Raw genomic sequence first — 26,173 nt, forward strand, 5'->3', positions numbered from 1 at the left:
CCTGCTTCTTTTTGTACCTAGACATGAACTGTATGCTTCTACAAATGCTGGAACATTCGTGTCATACTGTATATGATCATATATGCCATACATGTTTTGCTAATTTTTTATGAAAGTCAAGGTTATAGATACTTTCTTTGCTCGACATGCTGTTGCTTGATTTCTATTAATGTAAGGTCCCTTTGGGTAATAGTACTATGATAAAAGTGATAATGGATGTTTATGACGCACCTGTATCCACCAACTTGTGCATGCTGAAGGCATTAAAGTAAAATGAGAGGATAGTATACCAAACATACATTGTGAGATCAGAAGAATCAATAGCAAGTGTGGGCATAAAGTTGGATTTTGAAACATGATTTGAAAGTTGGCAGAGAAGCAAAGAGTGAAATGTTGACCTCAACAGAATTCCATTGATGTGGAATTACATGTAGGAATGATTACTTGAATAGGGAAGCTAAATGTGTCTTGGGGACTGTTAGCAAGAGCTGAGTCTGGGATAAAAAAAATTCTAGTTGGTGTATTCTGTGACAAGATCAGCTAGAGATGCACAGGATTGTGTAGACCATGCAGAGGAGCTTGAAGTCAACACAAGATGTAATAGGATGCCAGTGTATGATTTGAGAACAGAAGCTATGTTATCTGACTAGCATCCATGATGTGAACTTCTGGCTGTTAGTAAAGCTGGACTTTGTTGTGAATGCAAGCAGCATGGACTTTGTTGTTTGTTTATGACAAACTTGTTGGTCATGCACCATTTTGCTATGATGGGGCAACTTAGTTAGACTTGGTATCCATTTTGAACTTGGATGATGACGTTTCTGATATTTTTGTAAATTCAGAATCCAAAGAATTTGACATGTCCAATGATGGAAATAGGAAACAGGTTTTACACTGTGTTTGTTTTGGTTCTGCTGAAACTATTTTCTTTACACGGTGCTGGAGATGCACAATTGTTGAAGTGGCGTGAAGATGGAAACAAACATTTTACAGTTGTTGTTTACTGAAGATCACTGAAGTTTACTGATTGATCACTTCACTTGTGAAGACCAGGGTTCAAGTTTGTCCACTAGTCAGAGAGAAGTAAAATTCAGGCAGGACTAGAGAGAAGGTCTATCGATTACAATTACATAGATGACAACTGATCCTTCAAAGGATACAGATTATCTTAAGCATGAAGATGTGTAGCCATTGTTAGGACTGTGTGAAACAGTTACTGCCAATGACATGAAGCTTTTACTTCATGTCTGAACTTTGTGTATTGTTCAAGCTAAATCACCTCTAACAGTCACTCTGTGTAAGTGTTAGTTGTTAGGACAGTACTTAAAGTGTTGATTCCTCAAGGAGTCCTGGGTTTGAATTCTGTTTTGGTAGAGGTGAAGAATATTTCTGTTGTTCTTGAATTTTGCATCTTGAGTAAAGTAATGGAAATGTGGTCACTAAAATATCCACATGGTTTGTGAAAAATACATGATGAGGTTAATGTGACGTAGATGACGAATATAGCATAATGAATTGAATATTGGATAATGAATATAAGGAAAGTCAGCAGTGAAATTATTATTTGATATGTTGGATGACCAGTAACAAACACTATTCATTGCCTTGTTTTGAGACTGTTGGCAGAGTGAATTGATCACGACAGTAACCATAGACAACACTGATGTCAGATAAGTGTATAATTTAATTATATCCTGCTTGTATTTTGTAGTGGTGGTCCGATTAGTTGAAATACTCGGAGATTGGTCGTAAGGACTAAATGACCTAGCAGTCGATCATGTCTTCTCATAATAAACCTCAAGGAGCACTGGTCTTCATTGACAACATTTTTCACATGATTGGTTTTGTCTGTCTTATTTAAGTCATGAAATTGAAATAAAACATGAAATTATCTGTTAACACATGTTAAATTTAATAAGCACTTTAATATTGAAAATGAGAACAGTCTAAAGCATACTGTCTGCAAACTGCCTTGGTTGGCAACTTATAATAAAAGAGCACTGTCATGGCATGAGAAATGTGTGGTAATGTGTCAACTTGAAGAATTGATCTATATTTACTTTGTAGTGAAACAACTCATGATGGATATCAAATTCAAACAACTAATACAGTCATATTTGGCAATCTTTCAGCAAACTGTCTCATAAATTGGCCAATTGGAATTTGAAAAAATACAACGGTTACAGAATGTATGATAGGTCTCTTCATATTAACTTGACAGTGAAAAGACTCAGCATTTTATTTTATAAAATTTAAACAATTAATACCACAGTCACATTTGTCAGTCTTCCAGCAAACTGTCTCATAAACTTGCAACTTGGAATATGAAAAAACACACAACAATTAAGGAATATGTGATAGGTCTCTCTAAGTACTTACTTGACTCATCCTGAGACATAAAATTCGAACAGCTAACGTTGTGAGTAATTGTACATCAAAATGTGAATATCATTAAAAAATGTGACTCTTACAGTTTTCTTTGCTTTGGAGATTGCCATTGTGTTAAGGCGCCAGTGAAATTGAACTTAAAAAGGTTTGGTCCTTCCAGTTTCACAGTCAGCAAGTCTTTCTGCACGGAATCTGTTCTGAGGAACAGTTTTGAGAGCTAAACCCCCCTTTCACAATCAGAAGTGTGAATGGGAACAGTTAAAGCAGTAGCTGTTAAAGTGATTAAGTTTGGAAATGACATCTTGTGGTGTTGGTGATCAGTCCCCAGAGAACAGCCATCTCATTTCGAAGATAACCAGAGTGGACAACAAGGTGTTTGAGGACACTAAATTCCTGTCAAGTTGCTTCTGGGTTGTCTGTTGCTGACTGGTGAAGTCTTCAGTTGACCAAAGTGCTCACTCAAAACATCAAGCTCGTTCTCTTCGCAGGTCTGCAGGCCACTCTTGCTTAAAAAACTTATTGGCCTTAGAATGCTAAAGGCATGCATGATGTTGCTATCACTGAAAGGAAAATGTTCATCCAACTTCTTCAAGATTTCATCAGTGAACTTGATCTTGACTGAGTCAGTGTTTTCTTTTCCGTGAACCACATGGTTCTCGCTGAAGACAAATTTGTTGAACTTTAATGCTGAGATAGTCATTTTGAAACTGTTAAAGATATATGCTCTGGGGTACATATCCAGCTTTAATAGATAAAGGATTAGAAAAGCTCATTTCAAGTTCGGCTTGTTTGTTTGTTGATTGACACTGCACTCAGCAATATTCCAGCTACATTTCAGCGGTCTGTAGATCAACTCTGGACCAGACAATCAAATGCTCAACAGCATGAGGATCACCCTACTCGGTGAGGGTATGATGACATGTCAGCCAAGTCAGTGAGTCTAACCCACTTAGTCGCCTTCTACAACCATCATTTGTTGTTAGAGACCAATTTTTACCTAGATCGTACAGAAATGTTGAAGATGTCTCAGTTTTCAGTTTATTTCTATTTATGATGAGTTTCAGTTTTCGTCAACATCATAGCTGTCATTCATGATGTTCCACAGAGATCATTCATAAAGGCTCATGTGATCGACTACATAGTAATGTATATCATGAAGGATAGTTGACTGGTAGCTAGTCTAACAACCGCAAAAACAAGAAAAAGAATCATTCGCGTCTGTATATCAATAATTTCATGCTTTTTTTATGATGATTTTCTTAATTGCTGATGAAGATAAATATCACAGATTGCTACATATTGGTGGTGGCACTTGTGAATGATGTTGAATTCCCGGAGAAAAGCAGGTGACTCAAGCTTTTTGTTTCTTGCAGGCTTAGATGACTTGAGCTTCTCTGTGACAGATAGTGAGTTCCATCCGGTCCGAATGCAAGGGGCAGGGTTCCCTCTTGTCAGTGGCGCTAGTTTTTATGGAATTAATTTGACAAGTTCCAACAATGGCAAGAGACAGTGTGCCTGTCCATTGTGTGGAAAGGTATTTGCCAAAAAAAATGGACTCATGTACCATATCCAAGCTATACACGAGAAGGTTCAGTTTAATTGTGCCTGTGGAAAGTCGTACCACCACAGACGAAGTTTGCTGTATCATAAGAAAACGTGTACAACTGTACAAGGGAATAGTACAACGTGACAGACTTTTTGAAGGATTCATATAAAGGCATACCTGAGCTATGTTGTTCGTGATGGACTGGACTGGCATTACAAATCCCACAACATGTAGATCCTCAATCAGAGCTTAGTAATCGATTGTAAGTGTAAATCCACGACTACTCCACAAAGTTCAATATCTGCACAGAATCATAGCATTGTGCAAATGAAACGGGTACATACCACAATTGAAACATCTAGGATACTCCCTGTGGAGACAGGTACCATTTAATACCGCATTCAAGATGGTAAAGGGTACTTCCTGTTGAGACAGGTACTGTTGTATACTACTGTTGAGACAATCAAGGATACCGTGTGTTGAGACATGTAGTGTTTAATATCACGATCAAGACAGCTGAAGGTACTTTCTGTTAAGATAGGTACTGTTTTATGCTACTGTCAAGACAATCAAGGATACTGTGTGTTTAGACAGGTAGTGTTTAATGCCAAGATCGTGTGAGGCCCATTTTCTGGTGTCCCCCGGAGTGATATCGCTGGAATATTGCTAAAAGCGGCGTAAAACCAAACTCACCCACTAATACCAAGATCAAGACAGTGGAGTGTACTTCCTGTTGAGACAGGTACTCTTTTATGCTACTATAAAACAGTCAAGAATACTTTGTGTTGAGACAGGCAGTGTTTCTTACACGATCAAGACAGTTGAGGGTACTTCTTGTCAGACATGACCACAAGTACGTTGTTGACCGTAGATTTTCCACTGGAGCGTTTATGTCTTCATTGAACAAACATTCTCAAGTCTAATCTAATATAATGTTTCAATTTTAGTTATTGATTAGTGTCCTGAGCTGATCAATAATCGCTAACGCAAGCGAGATTGATTATTCGTTCAATCGCTCTAGCAAGTGTATCATGAATATTGGGTAACGAATGCTGTAATAAGTCATCAGCTGATGTATTATTTGTTACATTCAGTGTAACAAGAACGAAATAAAGTCTGACATGTGTTGACAATGTTGAGAATGTTATCATATCAGTGATAACTCTACTGCCAAAACATACATACGACAGCCCATTGGAATCCTGGGGTAGCCTGGTAGTTAGAGCATTCACTCATCTTCCTGCACAACGGTGTTCAGTTCCCACATGGGTGCAGTGTGTGAAGTCCATTTCTGGTGTCTGTTTCTGTGCTGTTTCTGGAGTATTGCTAAAAGCTGCAGAAAACACAAGTCCGTCTAAATGACACCCTAATTCAAGTAAAATTATTCCTTTTCATAGAATTCACATATACTTCATTGTAGTGATTCTGAATATCAAATGGAAATCAAGACAGCGTGTAGTTTGATTCAATGAAAACAACTAGTTGTACGATCAACCTGTTTCATGATAGGTTGTGTTAGACTCATTCTAATCAGATGTAGTATCAGAAGATGCTCAAGTACTCTTGTCAAATTAGTGAATTTCAAGGCATGAATGGATAGGTGTGCACACTGGGATCCTCACAGTGCTGTGCTGTGCTATGTCGTGCTGCTGTCTTGCTCAGCACAAGAGGTGAATAACTCGATAGCTGGTAGTCTTTCTGGATGATTGTTACGTTTCTGAATTGCATGGATGTCTGACTCTCAATTATTCATGGCCTTGTAATATAGTTGAAATGTTTATGAGTGAACTTAACGATTAATATCAGCACAAAATCCTAATGTATTATCATAACCCTGATGCAAATGATTGAAAGATTAACGAATCACCATTTTTCAGCAAATTGGGAGAAAACTTCAAGAAGCTCAAAATACCCTAAATTTTTATCAATAATGAATCATCGCTTGTTACACTCAAGAATTATGGTGAATGGAAGCCCAGAACCTTCACAATTCAGTTCACAAATAAAAAAGGATTTTAACCCATGCATCAGGTAAAACTGCAACATCCATGTAAGTATATTAAATCTTTAAAGCATGGAGATGGAGATGGAGATGGGGTAGCTCATTGGTGATTCCCCAGGGTGGGCTCTGTTTAGACAATGTTTGGCGACCTGAGCCGAGATATTTCTGAAATATTGTGATGTAACACTGCACTCACTGTACATTGTCTCACAATTGTCATTTGTGCACATAGGCGGAAGGAAATAAATTCATAAAAGGTCGGTACATATAATTCCTGTTTGACACAATTCCAAACTAGATTTTTTGTTGCTTTCAGATTATCTTGATATGGGAGGTCATGGGAACAGTAATCACTATTCAGGGGGATTTGAGGCAACGTGGCGATCACAGGGGTCACAAGCTGACAGCAAAAAAAAGGGAGATAACTTTCCTTGTCCGCAGTGTGAGAAAGTTTTTCAGAGGAAATGGGGTTTGATCTATCACATGAAGGCCATCCACGACAATGTGACTCTGTATTGTGTGTGCGGCAAGTCATACAAGTATGAGACAACCCTACATCGTCATCAAAAGTTCTGTGGCATATACTTAGAATCAAGGAAGTGATGGCGCAAACATATTTTGTGATGATTCAGTCAGTGGAGTTTGAAAGAAATAGATTGATCTGACATTAATGTTGTATTTGTCCAAGTTGTGAGCTGTAAAAAATTATGCGGTGATATTGTTTGTGGCATAATTTATTATTTCCAAATAATAAACCTGTATGAATATTTTGGTTGTTTTTCTGACCTTACGACTAATTACACCTACAAAACCTTTTTCATAATCTTGATCTAAATTATTTGATTCACCGAAATCAAGCATGTGTTTCTGAAACACAATCGGATGTTGGTGATATTTACTGGAATATATCCCTCAGCCTGGATAGTTCTTCATGCTATTGACTGCATAATTGTCACGCTGTTGACCACAGAATTGTCTTGAATATTTACAGACCATGGCATACAGCTGAAATATTGCTGAGTGCTGCATTATTCAGTGAGTGGACGGAGAACTTGCTGAAGTGCAAGGCTAGTGATCCAGAGAGATTGAGGCGTCAGGATCGAGCCTACCTGTGACTGGGCATAAAAACCTTGGACTCTTTCCATGTTGTCACAAGCTCTAATGTGCACTACATAGCCCTGTGCACTTTCAAAAAACCGACCAATCCGTTAATGGTGGCTACATAATTACATACAAAATCTGATTGCGGGTACAGCAATGTACAGTAAACTTGGACAACTGTGACTGTATATCCCAGTCCACCCAGCTGTGAATTATGTATCTTGATAGGATGAGAGCGCCACAGTAAATTCAGTGCACCTATACGCCTCAGGGAGTTGAGATTGATAACAAACAACATAAAATGTTCTTGTCCGGTCCAGACTTGATAATTTACGGACTGCTGCCATATAGCTGGAATATTGCCAAACACAGCATCAAACTTCAATTTAACAAACATGTATTCATTACATCCCTGGAATGTTTACTTGTTGTTAAACATAGACAGGTGCTGGTAAATGTGTCAGCAGCTACCTTTTGTTCTTTTTCCAAACCTGGGTATGTTAAACATATTAGGACAAGCTTGAATTCCTTATTTCAGTCTCTTTGGATTTTGCGGTCAATTTCCCATCAGTATACTGTATTTCTACATTCATGTCATACTTACATAAACAGGTTGTAAATGTTACATCTGAGAAATTGTTTGAATCATTTGTCTTTTAGACAGAAACCAACCTGAGTTACTTGAAAGTCTTGATGGTATTTGTAATACAATGACATCAGCTTAATCATGGTTTTTCAGAATCTGATATGCCATGAAGTAATTAATTCCTGACATGATGCTGTTGAAATTTTCGGTTGGGATTGAGACGTTCTCCATTATGTCCTGCAAGGTCAGATCTCTGAAGCGAATGTGAATAACTGATAAGATCAATTCGTTCTAAATGTGCAAATATGCTTTTTTATGTATGCTGGGAGGTGAAACATCTGTTTAATCCTCACAAATTTACATAATAAATAAATGTTTCAGACTTGAGAAATGCAATGCGAGGGTTACTAGTAAGTGGTTGTGCATTGTTAGTCCAGTCCTGGGCGTTAGGGTAGCTTAGTTGTTAATGCATTAGCTTGTCACGCTGAAGACCCGGGTTTGATTCTGCAAATGGGTACAATGTGTGAAGTCCACTTTCTGGTGTCCCCTGCCTTGATATTGCTGGAATATTGCTTATAATATAAAGCAGCGTAAAACTAAACTCACTCACTAGTCCAGTCCCCAATAAAATTGTATGATTTTGAAATGAGGTTTGTTATTTGATGTAAATTACTTGTTCATTATCACTTGCTGGATGACATTTGAATCTGTGTAGAAATGTCACGTATACAGATTAAAGAAGTTAATCCATAAAAATAGTTGTCACTCTTTGTTCTCTTTGTTATTTGATGTACTTGCACTCAGTAGAGACCAAGTGTCCAGTGTTCATACACTGAAATTGGAACTAAAGCTCCTTTTACATCATGAAATTAACACTATAACTTAAAAGAACTCTGCAGTCTGGCCTTTTTGTTACTTTCAGGTTATGGCTATGGAGCAGGCGAGACATTAACTCATTCAATGACAGACTTTTCTGAAAGTGGCAGCTACAGGCAGCCATATTTTTCTCAAACCTCCAACAAAAGCAGAAATATGTTCACTAAAAGTTATCACACAAACCAGCCAGCAGCCCCTAAACAGAAAGAAGTGTTTCCATGCCAACAGTGTGAAAAAGTGTTTAACAGAAAGTGGGGGTTGATATACCATGTCCAGGCCATACATGAGAAAGTGACATTTGCGTGCGAGTGTGGGAAGTCCTACAAGTATCAGAACGCTCTAGTTTACCATCAGAAGACTTGCATCCTCCATGCATCTCTAGGCCAGTGACCCGGATGTACACCACCGAGGTGTATGCGTTGGGTTGCAAAATGGAATTTAGTGCGTGGTGGGTGAACTGGCTAAAGCATCGGGCTATAATCAAGCAAGCCAATTTGTGACGGGGTGTAAATCCTTGGAGTCAACTTCATGTACAGACTCATTCACTGTTGTCACAATCCAAAGTGTACAGTATACAACCCTGTGCACTTCACAGAACCCATGAATCTATTGGTGTATGACCAGATCATGGCAACATAAACATGTGCAAACAGCCAGTTGTAGCTAAAGCAATGTGCACTTGGACAAAGTACTGTGTCCCAGTCCACCCAGCTGTGAACTGGGTACCTCGCAAGGATTGGAAAGCCTTGGTGGCAGCTAGAGTTAACTGGTCTCTAGTGAGTTGGGATTGATAAGAAGATGTCCAGTTGTGTTTGGAAAAATACCAGCGCCTTGAACATGCAACAGTATGTGGATATGTGCGCTATATAAATATCCGATATTAATAAAGAAAATACTAATGACTTACAATCACTTACATTGGAGTGATCAGGATGTACACCGTTTAGATGTTGTATTTCTTGGGTTGCCTCATGAGTTGGTCAGCTTTGTGAAACTAGGAACATGCGTCTTGATGATCTTCTTTTCCAGACTGTGTATCTTATTGCTTTCAACAAATATTCAGAAATACTGTTCCTTCCTTAATTTATACAAGAGTAGGGATCAATGGAGAGGAGAAAAAATCACAAGGACTATGTTTTCAAAGATAAGTTTATATTTAGCAGTAAACCATCTTCAACTTGCATGTTTTCTTTAGCCATTGGTATGACTTATATAGTGTTGCATCTGTCCTGCATGTACATTGTATCATGAGACAGAGCTGTTGCTATGCCTATATGTAAAAAAAATGATAAAATAGTTTCAGAGTCATGTGACTGCATATAATTAAAGAAGATTTCTATCAATGAAGATCATAAAAGTGCCCCAAATGAAACCACTCTGAGTCATCCTCATGAATTAATTATCTCCCTTGTTGAAGTTGCTGACACATACTTACACGTGGAAAGTAACATATTTTCTCGGGAGACGTGCACACTTCTGCACACAATTAGTTGTGTGGAAGACCCCATACTGAACTGACAGAAGTTGATACAAGGTTCATGCCTACATACAGATTTGTGTTATGTGAAGGATCTTGTGGTATTCTAGTGATTAAAGCATTTGTTTGACACAGGTTTGATTCCCCATAGCGGTACAACATATAAAGTCCATAGTGGAATAGTGCCAAGGGCAACAAACCACTACTATTCATATGTTCACTCAAGTTCCAGGATAGAATTGGTCTTTAAGCCATGTTTGTCGTTCACGGCAACTAACGGGATAAGAGGGTCAAGCTTGATGACTTGGTTGACATATGCCATGTGTTCCCAGTTGTGTAGATCGATGCTCATGCTGTTGATCACTGGCTGGATTATCTATTCAGATTGATTATTTACAGACATATAGCTGCAATATTGCTGATTGCACAGTAAAACTAAACTCGCTCACTCAGTCAAGTATTTTAAGCCCACAAAGTATCAGAACATACGATTCAGTTGCAACTAGATACTACTTTTCCTTCTTTCAGATGGAGGCCAGATTGCGATCCATCATGTAAGCATGGGTGGCTGGGATGGGCTTGGTTATGACTATAACCAGTCCCCTGGAATGCATGATGGGGATTCTCCCTCTCACCTTGGGACAAATAGGATCGCAAACATTTCTTGCCTGGAATGTGGGAAAATGTTTTCGTCGCGAGGTTCACGATTTAACCATATGCAGGTCGTCCACAGGAAACAAACTTTTTCTTGTGTCTGTAGTAAAGTCTATAAGTACAGGACAGGGTTGCTGGCTCACCAGAAGTGCTGTGAAATATTCCGTTCAAATGTGTAAAAGGGTGCTCACAGGTTTCATGGTACAGTGGGTCATAGTCACATGTGGATCACCTGGATTCAAGTCAGAGAAATTCACAAATGAAGATCTTTGGTCTATCTGCACCAAAGATGTGAAATGGTCCAGTTAAACGTGTAAAGTGGCATCAGACATTTCATCCGACAAAGTTATGTTCAGCAGTGCTCAGAATCTCATCGTCACAGTCACGTGGGTTCAAGTCCAATATGCTTGCAGATAATGATCCTATCTCCGTCAAACGGTTTTTCAGTGTTTAACAAGACTTAATTGTGCACTGACTCATGAAGATGTTGATACATCTAAATTTTGCGCTCATGTTGAGAAAAGAAAAAATATGCCGTTTCAAAATGAAAGAAAGAAAGTTTTTACCATGATTCATGTAAAATCATAATGCATTGTTCTCTCATCGTTAATAAAACTTACAATTCCATGCGGAAAATGCACCAGAATTTATTATCGTAACATACGGAGGGAAATATTTAAAGGATCACATGAAAGGACACATGTCCTTTATTTTCTTCCAGGTTTTCCTCACAAGCTTTGTATTGCATACCTTGTGACAAACTGGAAGAAAGTATGGGTAACTGCCTCAATGTTTTGGTATGCGTTGGGGTAGCCTTGTGGTTAAACCACTCACTCATCAGGATGAAAACCCCAGTTCGATTTCCCCGGATGTTTTGTGTGCATGTCTTGTATCCTCTGCCATGATATTGCGGGAATGTTGCTAAATATGGTGTAAAACACTACACACTCACTCACTTACTGTAAGCACCTGAGATTTGCATTGTTTCAAGCTGACAATCTAACTCATTAATTTTCACAGTGTTCACCACAGGAGTGACCATCTATCGCTTCATTGCCATTTTTTCTTGCAGCAGGAAGTTCTACAACACTGATTGTTGTTAATATCCCTTGATTGTCAATTCAGTTCAAATAGATGTTTCAATAAATTCCTAACATGCATTTTTATGTGATCATTTAAAACTAAATAAGTATCAGACGTCGCAAATAAACTAGCACAGCCTTTTTGTTACTTTCAGGTGCGAGTTGTTTGGGTGGAAACAATGCTGCCACTTCTGTAACTGTGCCTGATAGTAACTGGAGGACTCCTAAAACAGAACCTTTCACTCATATGCCTAGGGAAAACGTGCTCCAAATTCTGCCAGATGTTTCGGTGTTTTTCTCAAATCGTAGCTCCTACCCAGACAAAAGTACCTTTCAGTGCCCCGAGTGTGAGAAGCAGTTCACGGCGTACAGTGCCAGGATGTATCACATTGAGTCTGTACATAGACACAAGACGTTTGCATGCAAGTGCGGCAAAGTGTACAAATACCAGCCAGGGCTGCTTAGACATAGCAAAGTCTGCCGTCTGCTTCTCCAGGCAAATGCACAGAAGTCGGACCAGTGATTGGAGTGTGGGTTGGACAAGGGATTGGTGTAAGGGTCAGACCAGTGGTTGGTTGGGGTCAGACCACTGAATGGAGTTTGGATCAGACTAGTAACTGGTGTGGGGTCGAACCCAGGGATGAGACTTGGGATCAGGCCAGTGGTTGGTATGGGGTCGGACTGGTTGGGATTGTGGCAAGGTGAAGTTTAACTGGGTCAGACCTGTGAGTGGTTTTCATGTAGAACCAGTGAATGATCTTTTCAGGGGGGTTAAAATTCTGCCCTCAGTTCCAAAAGTATATCTGATACATTATAGTCTTTTATGACAAATATTGGGTGAGTGACCAAGACTGGCATGGAATTCCAGCTATTGTCTTATGCAAGATACTGTTTCAGTAATATGTGATGATGTGGAATCCATGGAGAGGATTGAGATGCTTGTCTGATGACCACAGGCGACTGTCAGAGACTGTGTTGAGACAAGATACTGATATATTTCATTAGTCCATACTAGTGAATACTGAACACATGGCTGATTTAATGGGAAAGACTCCTTGCTGAATCAGTGACCTTTGTCATAATCTGCTTCAAACAATTATGGAAGAATTAATTTTGTGAAATGGAAACTATGGTGAATGATTGAACGATTATCAGGACAAAATGTCCCATAGAACTACATTAGTTTTAGCTGATCCACCATTTTGATGATGTGAACACGTTTTTATCCATATTCATATCTTCACATGGTGGACAGAATCATTCTGAATAAGCATAATGTATGTTGTGTTTTGTAGGTTTTTTTTGTAATTTTTTTTTAATCGTCCTATTTTGAATGGATTTTTATTGCCTTCAAACAAGTCCATGTGGCGCTGATGACGTGTTGTAATGTACCGACATATTGGTTTGAGATTTGATGTGTATTGTATTATATACTAAGCCTCACTGAAATGATCAGTAATCAGTAATATTGTTGAGAAAATATTATCTATATGAAAAATGCATTATCGACATTATTATGACAGAAACAAGGAATGGTTTTCTCACATATCAAACAAATTTACAACGTTTATCATGGTATGCTTCTTAAGTGCTGTTTTGTGAGCAGTCCATGTGTAAACAAAGTGATGTGAAATATAGTAATTTCTGTCACAATTTTTGGCATTTGCCAAGGTTACATCTCCAATATTTATAGTCAATCAATATTTAATTAATGCTTGTCATTCTCTATGATCAATGTCAATAGCTGTGTTATGTACAGAGGTAATATTGCAAGGCAATTAGCTCATTGTTTGACACAAACACTTCCGTATTGTCTCAAGGATGAAATTGGTTCAGGAATTACGTGGAGGGTATACTTCTGTTATGTGAAACTGAAATCAGTGCTGATGGTGGACTGAAGTATATATGCTGTTTTCCAACAACATATAGTAAAGTGTGTCCACGTGAAACTGAAATCAGTGCTGATGGACTGTAGCATATTATATGCTAGTTTCCTACAACATATTGTAACTGTTTTCTTTTAGATAAATTATTATCAGCACAGGCAATGTTGCATGGTGTGATCACAGTACATGTAATCACATGTCTGACCCTGGACTTGTCGTAACACTACATTTTGTGTGCAGAATGGGCTGATTGGCTGTTACAGCTTCAAGAGGACCAGTTTATTCGTGTATCTGAGTTGGTGATACTTACTGACAAACATTGGTCAGAGTCAATCACTAGAATCTGCTAAAGGATTGTTTTCTTGGTGCAAGGTGTTTATATTTTCACTTCAGTCTTGGTAGAGTTTTTCTACCAGACATCTTTTCATGCCGAGGTTCTTCTTTGCTACTCACAAATGTTGAGATTTTTATTTCAGTTTTGTCTTTTATTTCCGTCTCTTCACTAATTTAGATGTCAGAATGAAGCATTTTAGCTGCATGGGTCAAGTCTGATGGAGAGCAGAAAATGTTTCAAACTTGACATTTTTGTTGCTTTCAGGTTGCGACTATGGGAGCTCTGTCAGGTTTGACCCGTCAGGCATTGGTTTACACCAGGGAAATATGGTCACATTTGGTTACGGTCAAAATAGTGCGTTTGATACTGGTGAAAATAATCACCTTACAACTTATTCCAATTCGTCAGGTCGTCAGCGAGCATTTAAAGGGTTTCCTTGCTTAAAATGTGGAAGAAGTTTCGCCAGTGCTGGAGCAAGACACAATCATGTCCAGAGTGTGCACGATAAGATTCAGTTCACGTGCGTGTGTGGAAAGAAGTACGCGTACCAACAAGGGTTAATTCACCACAGAAAGTCATGCGCCATGTGTGTCAATGCTTAGATGATTGATGAAAAGCCACGACCTGTTGGTATTGTGCTTGTAATTGTCGCACAATTTCTGAAGCTAGCAGTTTGATGAGTATAGAGTACACATTAAACTGTTGCCATGTTCTGTGATCACATATTACCAGGATTTCATTTTCCTGAACATTTTACAGACCATTTGAAGATGAACACAAGGAAAAGGTGACAGTAAGGGAGGTAACTCTCCCTACCTAGAAAGCAAGTCCTCCATTTGTCTATCTCTCTGTCCTCATAGCTGTCAATCCAAAACGTGCCCAAGAGTGGGAACCATTAAAATTCAGCATCCAATGATAGCAGGTCCTGGTCGACCTCAGGGTCCAACAGAATCTTTTTAAATGTATTATGGACGCTACTGAAGGCAAGTTTATCTGTGTCAGTCGGAAACGGTGGTTATTTGAGGTGGAAACAACAATATTTTGCAATATTTAGAAAACACTTTTACGGAAATATGTAAGATTGAGTAGAATGGCCATGAGACTTTCAAAATCTGAGATTCGTTGCAAAAACGAGACAGTTAATAGTTTGAGTCCATGGGACGCGATATTTCCTGTTGTGACTTGCTTTTTGTGTAGTGCCTTGAATGATGCAAGCCTGAATTTCTGAATCTACCCTCTATCAGGGGTTCTTTTTAATTTATCAGGAGTTGTTTTACATATCAAGAAACAAGGCGTTAATCAAGGCTATCATCAGATTTAATGAGTGAGGGAGTTTTACACCAGTTTTCAGAATATTCCAGTAACATCATGGTGTGGACACCAGAAACAGGTTCACGTGGTGAGCAAAGGTTTTACCACAAGGCTACCCCACCGCCTCATCCGTTTTAATAAACATGGCTGCATGATGTGCATAATAGTAATCATCCTAGAGTCTTTCTTGCTTCTGTGGGTGACAGTAAAGTAGCCGCCTTATAGTTATGTGTGACGATGCTACATGATACATATCTGTAAGTGTTCTCTTGTGAAGTTGTTTTGGGCGGGGAATTACTAATTATAGTGCTGTTTAAAGAGGTGGAATCACTAATATAACCTTAGTGCACTGTTAAAGAATGGGAGTTGAAGTTAACCTTAGTAAAGTTTCCTTCGTGAAAGGGGCACTAGGAGTTGCATGTACTGTATTCACATAATATTTGCTGGGCGTCGTTTGAAATTTTTGAACAGAATATAAAAAATATTCAGTTACTATCAAGTGATTGCCACACACAGATTGTCGTCTGCAATTAATTTTCAATATGGTCTTTTTGTTTCAAGTATTAATTGTTAAAAATACAGCTTGATGCAGATGTGACATTCAATGTACCTGATTTCTGTTACCCGATTTACAGGTGTTATAATTACGTATTGCGCCACAAGGACAGCTTAATCTTCATAATGTTTGCCATCTGACAAATGTAGACTTGACGTTTACTTTGTCAGTATGTCAGGTATGGACTTTTGGGAGGAGTTGCTTGATAATTGAGTACAGCTGACCAACTATTGACTAGTCATATGCCATAATGCTAAGAATATCTCGGCCTGAATCATGTACTGTGCATATTAAACGATACATGTAGGATGAGTGTGCACCCCATTTTGTTCTGAAAGTTTATTAAACGATCATTGTACTAGCATGAAAATGGCCGAAAATGAACTGTGCACCCCCTTTCTCAAAAAGTTGTATCTGCCCATTGCATAATTATGCTGCAGTTGTCATCTGCCCTGAAACTGCCATTCCAAAAAGGGAGACTACTCACACAAACTTGACATATCCTGGTGGCAGCGTCAGACATTAAACAACAGATTGTATAGCTAATATTTGAAAGATTGAACACGGATGTGGTGTAGCTTAGTCCTTAAACCAATTGATTACCATGGACTGATTGTGAAATATTTTTCAAACAAAGATTGTGATATTTGTCCATTGTATGCCTTATTTACCAGTCTGTTTCCATTGACTCTTGGTGCAGTGTAAATACCATGCAAATTGTGATGATGTAAGTAATATTATTTTGAAAAAAATAATAAAAGATTCCAAATGGACGAGTGTATTTTTGTTATTTTCAGACACTTTTGACAAACACTACTATGGCATAGGTCAAGGACACAGAAGAAAGATTCATGCATCTCAGCTTGGATCCAGTAGACCCAAATACCGAGACTCAGATCACTGTACCACAGCTCCGCCTATGGGCAAGTATCCCTGCCCACAGTGTGACAAAGTGTTCGCGAGTGTAGGTTCAAGGCGTAACCATGTCAAATCCATCCATGACAGGGTGACATTTTCTTGTGTTTGTGGGAAGGTGTATGTCTATGAATCCGGATTGGCATACCACAAGAAATTTTGTCCGCATTGTGTGTCATCAACTTAGTGAGTGAGTGAGTCAGTATGGTTTCACGCTGCTCTTGGCAATATTCCAGCAATATCACTGCAGGGCACACCAGAAATGGTGTTCACACGTTGTACCCATGTGGGGAATCAAACCTTAGTCTTCGACATGATGAGTGAACACTTTAACCACTAGGCTACCTAGTAGGGGGAATTCAGGATTGATTTGTGACATCTTTTATCTGGAGGAGCTGCTTTGTGAAGAATTGGATTGGCAGCAGGACACTTGATTTTTCTTCAGTGATTGTATGGTGTTTAGCTACATCAAACAGACCTTGTGACAAGGGCTGCAAGATTCACAGAGACCTCGACTTGATTCGATTTTTGAAGTGGACCCTTGATTCTGATCATTTTTGATTCGGCCTTTCATACAAGCAGATTTCATTTAACTCTCAGAGTTGACAGGATTAGTGTGAAATCCATGGTCAACTTGGCGATGTCTGCTAACAAATATTTTTATTTGATAATTAGCTTGCCATAAACCAGTCACATTTTACCTTATTTCAGCACATGAAATAGCCAGAGTTGGAGTCAAACTTTCGTTAAGGCTGGGTGGAAATAAAAAGTATTCAAATCAAAACAGTGATACTGGTTATCAATAATTGAAACTAAGGTGTCGATTCGATCCTCAGTTAATCATACCAAATCATTACAGCCTTGTGACTTTTTCACATTTGTGGTCTAGAGGAAAACTTTTTGTTTCCTTGTCTGGTGCTGAAATTTAAGGGAAGTGAAGGAGGATTCATTTGGAGATTTGGAGGAGTCACTATTTTCTAGAGTGACGGGGTTACACACACACAGAGACAGACAGAGGCAGAGAGAGGGAGAGAGAAAGAGAAAGAGAGAAAAAAAAAGAGAGAGAGAGAGAGCCACTCTGCATAAGTGTTGTAATGTTTATAATTTGACCAGTACTTTTTTACCTGACTTCACACTGCTTCTCCTTGTCTCACCTGAATTCACCACATTGTGATTCTCTGTCCTCTTATGGTTTGATGTGTTTTGGCTTGACGCAGTAATTTACTATTTAGAAGATGTAGACAAAGCTGTAGTGATACTGTCTAATAGTCCTCAAGTACAATTCCTAAGCCACAATAAATGATTAGATTTTCCTTGAAACTACTTTTGAATGATGTTATGGCTTTGTATTTTATATGTAATTTTGTTTCTAATACAACAGATTAGGGCAGACCTATGAATGAAGATACAATTAACAAGAATATCCTAGATATGAATAGAAGTTACATGTAGCAGTTTACATTATCAATGATAATGATAATAATGATGATAATGTTCATGTGGTGCTGAAGGGTAGGCCTACCAAAGACAATTTCACACTGTAGAAAAAAACACAGAAAAGCCCACATTTATCATGGAAATAGCAACATAAACATTAAACTTTGCTACTGAAAATGGTGAAAATGGCAACTTTGAATCGCTAAAACTGGATTAGGAAACCCCCAAAAGCCTGCAACTTTGATTTTGTGCATGCGAACATGGAAAAGGTAGTTTCGACCATGTTGCCACTTTTCAGTTTGAACAAAAGTAACATTTCCTTTTAAAAGTGTTTCTGTTGTGTTGTTTGGCAGTTGTCATCATCACAATTGTGTGCACACCAGTGTAGAATACTGTCCATGCATATGAAATAATTGACAGTAATTATTTCAACATATTCAATACTTTTTATAGGCAAGGAGAGTCACGGAAGTGCAGAATCTTAATGCACATGTGCAGTAGAGGTCAAAGTTCCGTGATGTAAAAATGTTCCAGTTTCATAGTCTTTCTTTTTCAGTAGCTAGGTATTATGTTTATGCTGCGGTTTTTTTGCACAGAAAGAAAGCTTTTTTAGGTAGGTCTGTAGGGGCCAGTAGCAATATTTCAGTAACTTCACGGGGCGACTATTGAAATGGGTTTCACACATTTGGGAAGTGAACCCGGTTCTTTGATGTGATGTGAAACGCTTTCACAACTAGGCTACACCACCACCTCTTGATAGTGCCGACTCGTGATGATGTGGGTGAGAACATAGGCCTTCACTAACCTATGCTTCTTGTCCTATGTGCCAACACACAGGATTTGGTGGTCAGGCAGGCTGATTTGGTTGACACATGTTATTTGTTCCCAGTTCCACATATCAATGCTCATGCTATTGATCACTGGATTGTCTGGTTCAGACCCTCAATTATTTACAGACTGTTGCCATGTAGCTGGAATATTGCTGAGTGCGGCTTAAAACAAACATCACTCAAATTTGAGAAAGCAGTTGGAAGATGGAAATCTAAAAATTAATTCATTATGGCCAGATGATGATAATCTGTTTGACAGTTGAATCCGCTGTAAACTGATGGAAGTTGTCATTGTGAAATAGCTTGTTCCAGAAGTAAAGCCACAAGTAGCTGCAATAACGCCGATTTATTCATTCACTCCTATTGCAAAGTTCTGTGATCAAATCAAGATCTGTTACTGTTTGATCATATATCATGCCCGCTGAAATTTTGCGACTGTACTTTTTATCAGAGTGTAGCAGAATAATCATCAGTTAGAAATTTACCTTTTCAGTTCTTATGGCTGTTTACGAGACATGCTGTTAATGTGTTTTCGTAGAAAATTTGTTGAAAACAATAAAAATATCTTGCAATGGATCAGTGTTTTCCTGTTGTTTTCAGACCCTCATGGCAATCACTGCTATGGCTTAGGTCAAGGACAAAGAAGAACGATTGCAAGATCCCAAGTCGGGTCCAGTCCAAGTTGTCAGAACCGTGTTCCATCCACCCCTGTACTGCCTGTGGGCAAGTACCCTTGCCCATACTGTTCCAAGGCCTATGCTAGTTACAGTTCCAGGCGGAACCATATCAAGTCTATACATGACAGAGTGACATTCTCTTGTGTTTGTGGGAAGGTGTATATCTACGAGTCTGGCTTGGGATATCACAAGAAGTTTTGCCCCATGTGCGTGTCGCCACCAACGTAAATAGCGGGCTTGGTGTCAGTTTTGAGTGATTTGAAGACAGGTTGTTCTGAACGGAATTTTGGTTGTTCAACTTGATTGTCATTTCAAATGGAACAGCAGCAACAGAGTTCATGATTTTAAAATAAGACTGAACATTTTGAACGGGACTTAGGCCTTAGAAAAATGTTGTGGTTCCGATTATCTGACTTGCCTTTGAATTCTTGTGCAGACCTTATCTTTTAAAAGCAGTATGAATAAAATAAGCTCTCACGTATGTGAGCTTTCTGGTATCAGATATGTAGAAAGTGAGTCCAGATCAGTCATTGGCTACTCCATGGTGACGACCTGAGGTCAGATTATTATGGACCACTTTCCGGGTTGTAATTCACTGACAAGTGAAACTAGAGTTAATAAATATTCTTAAATCTTATCATGTTTGAATTATTATCACTGCCTTAACAACCCGGAAATATACTGAAACCTTTTGGTGGAAGGACACAGGATGTGTGGATAACAATCAGTAAGCCAGATGCATCATTTGTGTCTGTTATGTATTAATGAGCCATTATATTCCTGAGAAGAGACCTTTGAATATTTTATTTGTTTCAATAAGCAACTGATAGCATTCACACCCTGCTAATCAATTTAAATTTATGAAAGTACTCATATTATTTGTCGTGTCTCGAAGTAGAATTCGAAGTCAATGATGGAGCTGTGATGATTAAACATTTAAAGACCATTTAGAATTTTCGGCTGTGGTGATGATTTTTATGGAATAGCATGTACAAAGTGAACTGATGCTCCCCTAACAGTTATGTACAAAATATGTGGGGGACACGCCTGCCTGCATGTCATGTACAAAATCAGTGACACCCCCATCCCACCTTTCCATAATTTTAAAATATTTAGTTGTGTACAAAATAGCTTATCAGCAATAGTGCATGTGTACAAATTTAATGGACCCCCACCCCTTTTCACTCACCGGAACAAAATGGTAACACCCATCTCCCTCACACACACCTCCCCCCCACCCACCCCCCAAAAATAAAATAAATAATAAATCATCATCACCCCCACCAGCATTGTGAACCGTCACTTAAACCACATGGCTACCCCACCTCCCAGCTCATGAGGAACTAACAGACATAGTTAGTTTGGGATTTTGTATATGCTAGCTGTATATTTTAGTCAAATTGTGTGTAACGAACTACAGTCATAATGAACTAGAATTAGTTCCCTTGTCCTGTTTGCTTAGTTGTTGACAACTGTGTGACAACACCAGTTCGACTACCTGAAATAGAAACAGCTTTTTTGTTGTTTTCAGACTTCAGTGGAAATCCCCACTATTTCTCAGGAGCCCCTAGTACAACTGTATGCAGACAAGCGAAGTATTCTGACATGGATTATAATACGTTCCGTGTCCAGCGTAACCAAAACACTGAGCTGACCAAGGGCAGCCATCCATGCTCACAATGCAACAAAGTGTTTGCCAGTCAAGGGGCTCTGTGGAACCATACCAAATCTATTCATGAAAACATGTCTTTCCCCTGTGTGTGTGGCAAGGTGTATGTGTACAAGTCAAGTTTGCTGTTTCATAAGAAATCCTGTGCTCAGTGTTTATCTGGGGGAGTCGGGTAGCCAGGTGGTTAAAGACTTCACTCATTCCACTGAAGGTCTGATCCTCAAAATGGGTACAATGTATGAAGCCCTGGTGTCTTGCTGGGATATTGCTGGAATATTGCCAAAAGCAGTTTACACTCCAAACTAACTCACCTTGTGTTTATCGTTTTCGTGATCCAATGCACTAATGCCTAGCTTCATCAAAATGCCACAGGGCGATACGCCCATGATGTCGGGAAAGAATAATTAGTCACTCCCCACTTTCGGTAGTTCATTTCACAATGTAAATAACACTTGACTTCAAAATGTATTGACAATGTGGTTTTGAATAAATTACTTAACTTAGATTAACTTAACTTTTTCAAACCTCCACTGGACAGAGGCCCAGTTAATTTTCAAAATCCAATTGACCAAATATTAATTTCACTTGACCACAATTAACAATTTGGTTTTGTCTGCAGATAATCTTTATCAATTGGGTGAAATTGCATTTTTATTTCATCATCAAAATACACATATGAAAGCATTTCAGTACTTTGGCATTACTGTACCACAGTACCAGAGAATTCCACTGGACGTGAGCATCGGGCAGTTGTATTTTTCAACCCGGCTTCAGTACAGTTCAGTCATTATACATGGATGGTTGGCTTTTTACTGACATTTTTTAAAACCTTGGGTTGGTGCAATCATGTATGTATCATATAGGGCTGCAGTGTTTCGCTCAAATATTCAGTGAATTGAACCATACCTCTCCATGAATTCAGTTGATTATTTGTGATCACTAAAATCAAATATTTCTTGTGCTTTCACTTGAATTTAATTTATTAATTAAAACAAATTATGAAAAATGAAATGTGAGCAAGCTAGACAGGATTATTGTGAATACCATTATCTATTGTAATATGATTGTGGTCATTAGTCAGTGTCGTGCTGGAGCTTTGGGATAGCCTAAAGGTTAAAGTGTCTGCTCATCATGCTAAAGTCCTGGGTTCAATTCCCTACATGGGTACAATGTGAGGAGACAATTTCTGGTGTCACCCGTCATTGCTGGAATATTAATAAAAGTGGCATAAACCATGCTCACTTACTCATTGTTATGTTAAAGTAATAGCATAATTAAAATGTATGCAAATGTATTTGGTTATTGTTTCTCTAATTATAGTGAATTACACATCAACTGTTGACTTGTATTTGTTTTTCAATTTTAGTGACGTCTGTGATATTGCTGGAGTTAGTGAGTTTAGTTTTACGCCACACTTAGCAATGTTCTAGCTATTTGGCGGAGGTTTATAAATAATTGAGACTGGACCAGACAATCCAGTGATCAACAACTTGAGCATTGATCTGTGCAATTAGGAACCGATGACATTTGTCAACCAAGACAGCAAGCCTGACCACCTGATCCCGTTAGTTGCCTCTTATGACAAGCATACTCCTATTCTATCCCAGACCTTCACAGGTCGATATTGTAGGAATGTTGGAAATAGTGGTGTAAAACCATACCCTCTCACTTCTGGCAGATGCGTTCAGATTTACCAGTATTGGATGCCTACTTGCTGGAGTTCAAATATTCCTGTCATCGATGGGAGCTTTCTCTTAATCTTTTTTTGTTGTTGTTCAGTCGCTCATGGTTTTCACCAAATCTCACACAACCCCTTCCTCCCCAACATGGTACTGTTGTTTGTTATGATCTGCAAGAGTTTCAAGGCAGCATCCATTGATAAAAAAATAGAACAAGCCTTTTTGTTACTTTCGGATGGCCATAACTCCTACATGAGAGCATGTGGCAGCACAATGGCCGGAGGGGAATATGACTGGCAGTATGGAGTTACTATGATAAAAATGTTTTCGGAACCAGGTTCTTGGACAAAACATGTCTGCTCATTTCATCAGAATGTCAGGTTCATCTGCTTGTTTGGAAAGGTTTATGTTTATCAATCCAGTCTCTTGTTTCCTAAGAAAACCTGCTCCATGTGTCTGGCCCAACCTACATCATTAAGTTGATGAAGTCCTGATGAATATGGGATGGTTTGTGTAAAACTGTTATATATTGTGACGTCGTGTCTGCTTGTTGCGTATAGTTTTGTTATAGGTTCAAGGAATAATATTTATTACTGTGTCCATTGTCCTAGACGCACATTTGCATGTTTTGTAAAACACTGGTAGCAGGATGAAATCAGTAACCCGATAGGATTTTTTGTGACAGATTCAGGAGAAAATGGATGAATCCTGAGATCTGTGTGCTTTATTTGTGCCTCCTCAATACAGCCAAATAATTGTACTACCAGTGGAATATAAAACGGGAATTCGACTCCAGGGCATGATTCGTTTTGATGCTGTTATTCTTAAAATGGATGAAAAGTCCTTCAGTTTGCATCATGTGTTGAAGATTCATTTCAATACCGTTGTCTTCAAGTGTTGAATGGTTTGGAAAAAGAGCCTTTTGTTGCTTTCAGGTTTTCATGGTTCAAAGTCCCTTGGACCAATCGCGGGCATCAGGTTGAGCGATCAAGCTGCCTTTACTCTTGTGGCTGCTGGCAGACTTCCTGCCCCTCAAACGAATCCAGAGGGGGCTATTGGGAGCCATCCATGCTTTCACTGTGACAAGACTTTCTCGAGTCACGGGGCCAGGTGGAACCACATACAGTCCATCCATAAAAAAGTCTCGTTCTCGTGTGTTTGTGGGAAAGTATACGTGTATCAGTCTAGTCTGTCATTTCACAGAAAGACTTGCCCAATGTGTGTGGCCGTTAGCTCTCCGTCATAACTGCGATGGCCAACGTTGAATTGAGGAAACTGTTTCAATTTGACAATAATTATCCCAAGTTGGGTGTCTGACTGCAGAGGTTGTGAATTGATTTCATCTGCACGGACAAATATTTCTGATAAGGCTCCCATTGTACATGTCTCTGAAGGAATTGAGCATTACTTTTGATTTGCTCCTTAGCTTACAGAAAGTCAGTGACAAATGCCTTTCAATTCCAAGAAGTATTGCTGACTCATCCAAGATGCTGATTCATTTCTCCACGTAAAGGAATTCGGCATGGAAATGGAAAACCTGTTCCATGATCCTCATGGAATCAACCTTTTGCACTGTTTCATTGATGATTAATGTGTTAGTGAGTACGTTACAAAGACTCCCCTTCAGTCCAGGGTGTCATTGCACAAAGCGACATTAGCGCTGTGGTGACTGTAACTCCCATACTTTAACACTGACTTAGATAGCCTTAGCTCGGATGTTTTGTACAACAGGACCCAGGCTTGCATTTGTCTCTCTCTCTGAATGTCTGTCATTGTATGTTGAGAAGTGACCCAGGTTACAAGTTGCTGTAGAAGGCTGTGGTATTCGTGTATCTGTTGAAATTAATTAAAATTAATTCAAGTTGATCATGGCCATACAGCTCCTCTATAGTTCCTGTATTAGGAGGTCTTTTCTAATTGAAGTAATCAAGATAGGTGAACAAACGACCAAGCAATTGATCACATGTTCTCACAGTAGAACACAAAACAAATTGTTTTAGGGTATGAAATGCTTGATGATTTTAGTGTTTGAAATACTTGGATATTATCTTAAAAGTTATCTGTTTAATTTTAAGGAAAGTCACTTCGCTTGCTGAAAAAGTCATGACTGAATATATTGTGAAGTCATTGTACATGATATATTAGACATCACTTTGACGTAGCAAGTTGCATCAATTTACATTCAGTGTGAAGTTTGTAAAATGCAGTTTGTGTCGTTTCTAAACAAAAGAAACAACAGAAACAAAGTTGTACTTATTTGCAAAAATGACCTGAATATGAAAAATGATGCTAAGTTTTTTTTTATCGATGATCGCTCGTTGGTAATGAACCAATCATCAATAGTGAGATTTGAGCCAATTCCCAACATTACTGCTGGATGTACACTTAATGTTTTTTTCAAGGATGGTAGCTCTTTCCAAGTCTGTTTTGTAACTCAGTTACTGGTGGTTGTATCAGATTACCACCCCACACCCCGACACCCACACACCACACCTCGACACCCACACCTTGACACCCATACCCCAACCCCACACTCCCAACATGTTACTGTTGTGTGTGGCAATCTGCAAGAGTCTCAAGGCCCATGAAGATCCTCAGTAGAATAGGCCTTTAGCAACCCATGCTGGCCGTTTCTTTAGAACCTGGAATGAATCATCGATGATGTGGACAGATGGATGAAATGATGCACATGACATCTAAGAGAAACAACCCAACACTTATCAAAGTCACAGATGTGTTCTTGGAACAATGAATAATACTTTGTGTCCTTAAGGACACTGTGGTTTTTTTTCTGTGTACATTGTCTACATTCGTGCGCACTGGACGCGAGTCACGTGACACTTTGGCAGCGTGATGAAATAAGTAATCCTGTTGGATCCGATGTGACAGCTTCAGGAGAAGACGCTGGAGTCCTGAGATCTGTATGGTTTGTTTACGTCACGTTACATCAAAACTATACTGAAACAATAAGTACAAGGCATGAGTTGTTTTGATACTGTTTTTCTTAACATGGATGAAAAGTCCTTCAGTTTGTGTTATGTGTTTAAGATTCATTTCAATACCGTTGTCTTCAAGTGTTGAATGGATTGGAAAAAGAGCCTTTTGTTGCTTTCAGGTTTTCATGGTTCAAAGTCCCTTGGACCAATGTCGGGCATCAGGCTGAACAA

General features: G+C 38.8%; 1 protein-coding gene across 1 annotated transcript in view; it reads left to right on the top strand.

Annotated features, from left to right (window-relative positions):
• LOC137281720 (uncharacterized) overlaps nt 1–24,363 on the top strand; it is a 258,200-nt gene extending 233,837 nt beyond the window's left edge. Inside the window, exon 2 of the mRNA XM_067813220.1 lies at nt 23,942–24,363. Coding sequence (XP_067669321.1) covers nt 23,942–24,252 — 311 coding nt within the window. The 3' untranslated portion in view covers nt 24,253–24,363. The remainder of the gene's footprint in view (nt 1–23,941) is intronic.
• Nucleotides 24,364–26,173: the final 1,810 nt, after the last annotated feature.

Source organism: Haliotis asinina, chromosome 4, assembly GCF_037392515.1.
Source record: "Haliotis asinina isolate JCU_RB_2024 chromosome 4, JCU_Hal_asi_v2, whole genome shotgun sequence".
NCBI classification, from domain to species: Eukaryota; Metazoa; Mollusca; class Gastropoda; order Lepetellida; family Haliotidae; genus Haliotis; species Haliotis asinina.